At 52.0% G+C, this 9,085-nt stretch overlaps 1 protein-coding gene across 3 annotated transcripts in view; it reads left to right on the forward strand.

Annotated features, from left to right (window-relative positions):
• The first annotated feature begins 3,300 nt into the window (after positions 1 to 3,300).
• PHF12 (PHD finger protein 12) overlaps positions 3,301 to 9,085 on the forward strand; it is a 46,341-nt gene continuing 40,556 nt past the window's right edge. Inside the window, exons 1-2 of one of the 3 annotated variants that reach the window (XM_003315555.7) lie at positions 3,301 to 4,011; positions 4,660 to 4,841. In XM_003315555.7, the coding sequence (XP_003315603.4) occupies positions 3,946 to 4,011; positions 4,660 to 4,841 (248 nt within the window). In that variant the 5' untranslated portion in view covers positions 3,301 to 3,945. The remainder of the gene's footprint in view (positions 4,012 to 4,659; positions 4,842 to 9,085) is intronic. The other 2 variants (XM_016932152.4, XR_001710882.4) reach the window with 2 other exon arrangements.

Consider the following 9,085-nt stretch of genomic DNA (forward strand, 5'->3'; position numbering starts at 1 on the left):
GCAATGGCCAGGTGAATGATGCTTTCTTGGAGGGACGGGAGGTGGGAGATAAATGGGATATGGACTTCAGGACCAGAAGGCATGCTAGACCCACCAATCAATCATCTTCAGATTTTATTTTATTACTACTGTTTTTGAGATAGGGTCTCACTCTGTCAACCAGGGTGGAGTGCAATGACTGGATCACGGTTCACTGCAGCCTCAATCTCCAAGGCTCAAGTGATCCACCTCAGCCTCCTGAATAGTTAAGACTATAGATGCAGGCCACCACACATGGCTAATTAAAAAAAAAAATTATTGTAGAGATGGGGTCTTACTATGTTGCCCAGGCTGGTCTCCAACTCCTGGGCTCAAGTGATCCTCCCACCTCAGCCACCCAAAGTGCTCAGATTTTATTTTAAAAGAAATTATTGCATGCAGTTGAACAGGGTCCCCTGTCCCAAAAGGGACAGTGCAACAGATAGCAGGCAAAATCAGAGGCCCCAATGGCTGATGTTACAGGGATGTGGGAGCCCAGGAACCCCACTGCACATCCACCCAATGCCTTATTTCCTCATCTTTGCCAGGTCCAGAACTACAGGCTGGCACACTCCCAAATCCTTCTCAACACCACTGATGCCCTTCTCAATGCTAACTAGGCTCAGGAAGTCTGCTGCATCTCTCCTTCCCCTTATTTCTAAGTAAGCAAGGCTTGGGAAATTAGAATAGGAAACAGAGACTGATCCCCGAAACATGAAGCCCTAATCTGGCTTGGCCTTAGAAAACCCTTAGATTGTCAGGAGCAGTGGTAATGCAGCTTAGGGGCTTGGATTCTAAGTTAGGCAAAGGCCCTAACCATGGGCTCTGGAAAAAGGTGGCTGGGAGGATCTGCTCAAGTTTGCCCCTTCCCTATGGGCCCCAGCACCTACCAAGATGGAAAGTGCCCAGCGTTGGCCCCCAGTATGCACATTCCATGCTGAGAGGTGTGCCCTGCATTGCTGCTCTCCAAGAGTGACAGCAAGAGGCAGGCAACAGGAAATTATGGGAGCTCAGAAACCAGTAGAGAAAAATCCATGAAAGAAATAATAGCAGCAACCAGCACCTTCTGCTTCTACAGTCTTCCAAAAGGGAGGTCTTGATCACTCATGCTGCCTACCCCTGGCTCTAGCACAAGCCACCTTGAAGGATGGAGAAGCTCTTGTCCATGCAGAGTGCAGTGCCTAGATTAGCCACAAGAGGTCACTTCCAAAGGCGTCTGTATCCCACCTGCTCGCCCCTCAATCCCCCCTCAACTGTCAGGGCGGGAGCTCTCCAAGGTGGGAGCATTCCTTGGCCCCACTGGCCTAACCTCATCCTGCAAGTTCCAAGAGGAAGATGTGTGAAGTTTCCCTGGCTCTTGTCAACAGAGCCAAGTCTTATTTCCCTCATTAGCCCATAGTTCCTATTATCAGCTGCAATTGATGGTGTTGATCAAAGCAAAGCCTTGTCCAGTGGATGGATGCCAATGGCTTACTTACCTGTTCCATAATGCCTCCAGGTTAACACAGCAGCACAGCTGGGCCCTGAGCAGTAGGAAAAAAAGCCAAAGAGAGAGGGCACATGAGGTTCTAAACTCTGAGAGCCTGTGACATAAAATATAGCCATAGGAGATAGAAAATCTTGCCTCTTTCATACAAACAATCTAGCTCAGCCCTCCCCTCTCTGACGGCCACATCTCTGGTCCACAGCTCCTGAAGTTTACTGTTGGCTCAGAATGGTAGAAAGCAGAGAGCAGCCAATTCACATGACATTCTCCACCCCACCATCCATGACCTTATCATTCTTTCCAGGCACCAAGAGGGTCATCAGAAAAGCGAAAAGTCAGGAAAACAGAAACCTAAGACTCCATACACTGACATCCCCACTCTATCTAACTCATCCTCCTTACTGTCCCCAAAGCAAGCATAGTAATTCCTTAGACACAGTCGACATAGTGTAATGGACAGTGTCTGGCTTGAGAATCAAGAAATCCAATTCTTAGGTCTGCCATAAATGCACTATGTGACCTAGGCAAATCACTGCGCCTCCCTGTGCATCTGGAAAAGAGGGGATTAAATCAGATGGTCTCTAAACCCTTGCTAGTTTGACGACTCTGAGAATGCTGTGTCCCTTAACATTAAAAGTGGGCCGAGCACAGCTACGAAGCAACAATTCCAACTAAACCCCTAGTGTCAAGCACAACGATACAATTCTCTTTTCCACTGCTTCATCCACCATCAGGCAGCAATAACCAGCCGCCCATCTCTGACGGCAATACCAAGGGGAGGAGCGGGCGCCCTGAAAAGGAGCATGAATCCCTGCCCAGAATGCGAGGCGGGCCCTCAGACTACAAATCCCGGCATGCAGCACTGACGCTCTCAAAAGTATCCCTTCCTGGCCGGCAAATGACTCTTCCCCGGGTCTATCCTACCATAGAGTGCATCGCACGCACATGGAACTACAGTTCCCACAATCCATCAGACCTATCGCGATTCTTGCTCCCAGGATGCAATGCGCCCCCGTTCGCCCTTTAGACCCTTTGGCGTTGCAAACTGGGAGTTGGAGTCCGGGGTACGCAGGTAGCTGGGCGTTGTCAGGATTACAAACTCTCCACTTTAGGCTTCCTCTTGAAGAGCAGATCTCAGGGACAGTGGTGAAGAGAGGGTGGTAACGGGCAGGCGGAACTCTCCAGTGCCACCACCACGCAAGACAGGGATGCTCAGGATACAATTAACTGATAAAATTATCTGTCAGGAGCGGGAGAGAATTAGGAACCACAGTCATCCCACACGCCTCCAAAAGCGTCATTTTCTGTCTCAAATGGCTTTTCTCTTTACCAATATGGTGGCCTGGTCCAGCCACACCTGATGGTAGAACCAAACGGTCAAGTACAACATCCCTAGGAATACTGCTGTCACCGACAGGCGACCAGCTCCATCCAACACCACACCTTGCTCCTTTCTGTTCATGCCTGAGGACTCCAAGGGCATGATAGCCCATATCCCATTACCAAAATGGCGAAAGGAGCAGCTTTCTTGTGAGGGCCTGCGGCAGGCAATACGCCTGCGCGGGAGGCGTCTGTGTTATGGAGAGGAAGGGGGAGCACCCCCAACACGCCTGCGCAGAACAGAGTCTTCTTAGTTTGCACACAAACACCAATGGATGAAAAAGTCCCTAGCTTCCTGCGGCTGCGCCTTGACCCCTACAAGCTTTCTCAAGCGCCTGCGCGAGACCTCAGGTCCCGCCCTTTTGTCTCAGTGCGCTGGCGCAGGGCAGAAAGGTGGGGCTTCGGTCCTCCAGACGAATGCCAGCGCGGCTGCGCGCTGGGGGGTACTCCCTCACCGCGGCTGCGCGGGAGCCAGGCCGCCGGCTGTCACTGCGGTTGCGCGCGGCGAGCGCCGATCCCGGGGCGCCTGCGCGGGTGGCTTTGCGGGCGCTCGCGGTAAGTTTGCGCCAAGTGCGCGGCAGCCGGGACGCAGACGGCGGCGGCGGCGAGAGGCGGAGCCCGGGGACCACCCCCCATCACCCTCCCCCCAGTCACCTCACGTACCACAACCTCACGTAACCTCTCACCCCCCCTCCGATACCCCCAGCCCCGGGATGGCAGCGCCCGCCAGCCTTCCCGGCCGGACCGGCTGTCGCCAGTGCCGGCTTTAGCCTGTGGGACTAGGCCCCGCCGAGGCCTGACCCCCGGAGCCGGGACCCACTGTGCAGCCAGCAGCCGGGCCGGGACTGAGGGGCCGCTCCCCCCTCGCGGCCCGTCGGGAGGACGCTGTCGTCCCGGGGACTGGGGGCCGGGGGGTGGGGGGGAGCCAGGGCGAGGAAGTCGGGACCCGTATTGGGAAAAAAGCGGGGCCGGGGTCAGGAGCGCCCCCTCCCCTCACCTCCCCCCTCCCCCCGGGGTTGGGGGGGCCGGAGCAGAGAGCACCCAGCCCGGGAGGTGGATGAATGTGGGAGAAAATGGAGACCAAGACGATCGTGTACGACTTGGACACATCAGGGGGGCTGATGGAGGTAAGAGTGGCCCTCCTCATCTCCTTCCTCCAGCGCCGGGAGGGAACCTCCGCCCTCCGCCCCACAAAGCCGGTCCTAAACTCGAAGCGCCTAGAGGGCCGAGGGAGGGGGATTCTTCCTCACCTAGCCTCTCCCTCCCCTCTTTGCAATTTAGGGGGCTGAGCTCAGCCTCCGAGGACGTTTGCAGCAGTTTCACCTACCCGCCGCCCTCGATTCGCTCTCCCGAGGCGCCAGCCCACTCCATCTCGTTGCACCGGCAGGCCTCCCCACCCCCTTCTTGTTGGCCCCTTTGTGCTTCCCCCAGCACGTCCGGGTACCGGGCTTCGGGCCTCTCCCGAGCCGGTCTTTGGAGTCCCCCACTGTCCATACAAGGAAGTGGCAAGAAGGGAACCGCGCACCCTCTTCCCATCCCCCTACCCTTGATCCTCCCCATTTGGAAGAAGCTGTTCTCGTTGTTGTGCTGCAGGAACGCGGTTAGGGTGGGCTCCCCCTGGTTCCGGGGGCTGAGAGATTCTGGGAGCAGCCTGGATGGGAGGAAGAAGGACAAAAGGGGGGAGAGGGGTGGGTGACGGAGAAACCGCGCCGGGGGGGCGACGGACCGCCCGGGAGCTCCGAGTGTGCACACACGCCGTTTGTATGTGTGTGCAGCAAATCCAAGCTCTGCTGGCTCCCCCCAAGACGGACGAAGCAGAAAAGCGCAGTCGGAAGCCTGAGAAGGAGCCCCGGAGAAGCGGCAGGGCCACCAACCACGACAGCTGCGATAGCTGCAAGGAAGGTGGAGATCTCCTGTGCTGCGACCACTGCCCGGCTGCCTTCCACCTCCAGTGCTGGTAAGGTCTGGGGACCCTTTTGGAGCTTCTTGGCGGACCCTTCTCTGCGCATTCCTTTACCCGGCCTGCCCCTGACTGCCGAAATAACGGGCGCTTGCAGCCGCTAGCTGACTTTCTGCAGCTGCCGGGGCGAGCACCTCCCCGCCCCCAGGTGTCCGCCGGGTTCTGGCAGTTTAGCGGGGAGGAGCAGCGGTGGGTCTGGACCCCAAGGTGGGGGTTGGGACGAGTGAAGAGAACCCCATATGGGATTGGAAGTCGCTGGGGAGCCGGGACAGAGCCGGCCGGGGACAGCCGGCAGTGGCGGGGGAGGAAGGGGAGGAGCTCCGGGCCCAGTGCCGCTTGCCTGCCCGCGCGCCCGCTGCCCTCGGGGCTCCTGCCCGGCCGGGATCTCCTCGGGGTGGGTGCGTGGAGCCCTCGGCCACCTGAGTTGCCCTGGTCCAGACCCCGGCAACCGGGCGCTTGTGGCTGTAGAAGAAATCATGGAGGGTGTCTCTCGAGTCCGCCTCTTCTTTGCCTCTCTGTTTACAATATGGCGACCTGCCTTTAAATTATATTTTTATTCTCAGCGCCATTTTGGCTGCATATATGATTTGCAAACGTCTCTTGGGGGAACGGTGGGGACAGCCCCAGAGTCCTTTCTGCAGAAGCTCCTCGGGGGCCCAGTCTGGGATCTCGCCGCTTTGGTCCCCTTTCTCTGCCTCCGCTTGCCCCCTGTTGCCTCTCAGAGCTGCCTTCCTTCCTCCTCCCTCTTCCCTCCTCCCTCCCGGCGCCGCTGCCTCTTAGGAAATCGGGCCGGGTTAGACAATTAAAATTGCCCTTGGGCGCCGATTTCATTTCTCCGCTCCGGATCGGCGAGCCCTTCGCTGCAAAATTCTTTGCTGCCAGAGGGAGGATTGTGTGCGGTGGCACTAGAAAGGCATTTTTAAGGAGCTGAGAGCTGGAAAGCCGTACGCTTTTTCCCCCTTACTGGACGTGAGAGGAGGGGAGAGACCGAACCGAGAGGGAGGGACCTGAGTTGATCGCCCGCTACGTGATCCTCCTCAGCGGCTCAGCCCAGAACAATCCGGCAAAGAAGAGTTTAAACTCCATCTTCTGCCGGCCGAAATCACCTCTGCCCTCCACAAAAATCCCACATCTGCGGCAGCAAACCCAGATTTCGTCTTGTTCTACTGGGTCTCGTTCTGTTGTTCTGCAACAGTTGACTGAGGCAGGGGTTTGAGAGAGGAGCCAGACTGGAGAGAGGAAAAGGGGGCTGTTCTGTGTTTCCACCAGTTGTTTGATGTTGCCTTTTTTAGCCCTCTTTTTATTTTGTTTTAAGTGAAATTTCACCGAAGGTCTCTCAACAGTTCCATTCACGTTCCATCTCTCGGTTCGTGGAGTAGTGTCTACTGTATATTTGTACTAATTGCAGGTTTGGGAACACTTATTAGACAGATGACTGATACTGAGCAAATTAAGTCTGTGGTCAGAAGTTATGTAGGAAGCTCCCATTACCATTCCCAAGATACTTTTGCCCAGGAGGGCACCCCATCCCAGCTTGTAAAATTGCTGGGACAAAAATGATTATCGTTGAGGAAGTTTTGCTGCTGGCTTTAAAATTTTTATTATGAAGTGACTAAGGGTCTGTGGTTTTTAGCCTTTACTTCCTATAAGGTGTAATCCACCTGGAGAAGATATTTCTGGTCACATTTCCTTTGCTATTCTTAGGAGAAATTTGTGCCTGAATATACGTTGTGTTGCTTACCAGTTATTCCCAGTTGCTTACATTTTTTTAGTGTGTTTGTTTGGTATGTATACCAGGACTGAGTTGTAGACTTCTTGATTTAAAATGTGGGCTTACGTCCTACTCCTAGGATGAAATTGGTGTTAACCATGATTGCTGACATGCATGTTGAGTGAGAATTTGATAAGCTCTCTTATTTGATAAAGCTGAAATTGTTTATTAGAAACCTCAGGCATGGGAAAAGTGTGCTGTCTGTTTTGCCTGAGATTGGGCTTTTAAACTCTAAAACCTAACCTCTGAATTTTTTAATTAGATGAGTGTAAAGTCTTGTCAAGTTGTAACAATTAACAGTTTCCACTTTAGATGAAAGGAGAGAGAAGGAGGGACTCTTTAGCTGTTGGTGAGATTCAGACTTGCCCAGACTGTGCATTTCATTGAAAATTTTTTTTTTTTTGAGGCATTGAATGGGAACTGGTAATCAGAGATTTGTGAATGTGTAAATGAAGTAGTGCTTGTTTCACATCTCCAATTCTGCCTTTGAAGATGTCAATACTGAATGTACCATTGACTTATCTGAGTTATTATCTAAATCACAAAGCATTGTAGATATTGGTGCAAAGGCAGGAAGTCTTTTAAGTAGGAATTCCCTAGACGAATTTCATTTAGTGAGGCTTATCCCACTTTTCTGCGTCTGAAGCCACACTCTTTCCACCAAGAGTGAAGTTTTTTTTGTTGTTGTTTTTTGTTTGTTTGTTTTTTTCTGAGACAGGCGTCTTCGCTTTGTCACCCATGCTGGAGTGCAGTGGTGCAATCTCGGCTTATTGCAACCTCCACCTCCCAGGTTCAACGGATTCTTCTGCCTCAGCCTCCCAAGTAGCTGGGATTATAGGTGCCCGCCACCACACCCAGCTAATTTTTGTATTTTTAGTAGAGACAGGGTTTCACCACGTTGGCCGGGCTGGAGAGTGAAGTATTTTATTAACTCAATCAGAGTAGTTAGATCAAGTATTTAATGTCTCAGAACATTTTTATTCTTGAATGTGTTTTCATGAATTTGTCCCAGCCGGGTGCTGTGGCTCACGCCTGTAATCCCAGCACTTTGGGAGGCCGAGGAGGGTGGATCACGAGGTCAGGAGTTCGAGACCAGCCTGGCCAACATAGTGAAACTCCGTCTCTACTAAAAATACAAAATTAGCCGGGTGTGGTGGCACGAGCCTGTAGTTCCAGCTACTCAGGAGGCTGAGGCAGGAGAATCACTTGAACCCAGGCAGCTGAGGTTGTAGTGAGCTGAGATCACACTACTGCACCCCAGCCTAGGTGACAGAGTAAGACCCCATCTCAGGAGAAAAAAAAAAAAAATTGTCCTATTACTGCTTAATTTTATCATGTGAGAGTAAGGTTATATTTCCTCTGGCTTCCCTTTTAAACTGGCTAAGACTGAATTATTTAGGTAGGCATGATAATGATAATTTTCCTTACATATGGAAAGTACAAGAGTAAGGTTGAAGCCGAGTATGGTGGCTGATGCCTGTAATCCCAGCACTTAAAGGGGCCAAGGTGGGAGGATCGCCTGAGGCCAGGAGTTCAAGACCAGTCTAGGCAACATAGCAAGACTCCATCTCTACAAAATTTAAAGAAAAAGTGAAATTTAAATTTTGCAAATGCTGTAGGTCTTAATTGCAGCGCTGCTGTGGTTCTCCATCCAAAGCTCTGTGGGATAAGTCTTTTTTCAGTCTCTAGTATTCCTTGCCAGTCTGCCTCACTGTGAACGGAATCCAGTACAAGTGTTCCAAAAGTGGTTCTAGGCAAACTTTACCTCCCGGGCTTGGTAACACAGCTATAAACCACAGGAGATCTTTCTAAGATAAATAGTAAGGAAATGACTAGTCAAATAAGCTGTTTTAATTGTTGTCTTTTCTCAGGAGACAATGCTTTGTATGAGGCACGTCATCTCTTCCCAGTTAGACTGGGAACCTATTTCTGGATTTTCTGTAATGATTCTCTGGGTGAAGGAATGAATTGTCTTGTGCTCAGTACCATGACCTCACCAAAGAATTAAGGTTGAAGAACTGATGTCTTTTTGATTAAGTGATAGTGTAATCATTTTATCCAAGTTTAACTGGTTTATCAATTATTCAGAGTGATAGTAGGGGTTACTAAACCTGTCCCTAGAGAATTGGAAAGAGATGTGTGTGTGGTGTTTTTGTTTTTGTTTTTTTGAGACGGAGTCTTGCTCTGTCACCCAGGCTGGAGTGCAGTAGCGCAATCTCAGCTCACTGCAACGCCTCCCGGGCTCAAGCAATTCTCCTTTCTCAGCCTTCTGAGTAGCTGGGATTACAGGCGCACGCCACCAGGCCTGGCTAATTTTTTTGTATTTTTAGTAGAGACAGGGTTTCACCGTGTTGGTCAGGCTGGTCTCGAACTCCTGACCTCATGATCCACCCGCCTCGGCCTCCCAAAGAGCTGAGATTACAGGTGTGAGCCACCACACCCGGCCATGGAGAGAGATATGTTTTTAAGT

The sequence above is a fragment of the Pan troglodytes genome, chromosome 19, assembly GCF_028858775.2.
Source record: "Pan troglodytes isolate AG18354 chromosome 19, NHGRI_mPanTro3-v2.0_pri, whole genome shotgun sequence".
In the NCBI taxonomy this organism is placed as follows: Eukaryota; Metazoa; Chordata; class Mammalia; order Primates; family Hominidae; genus Pan; species Pan troglodytes.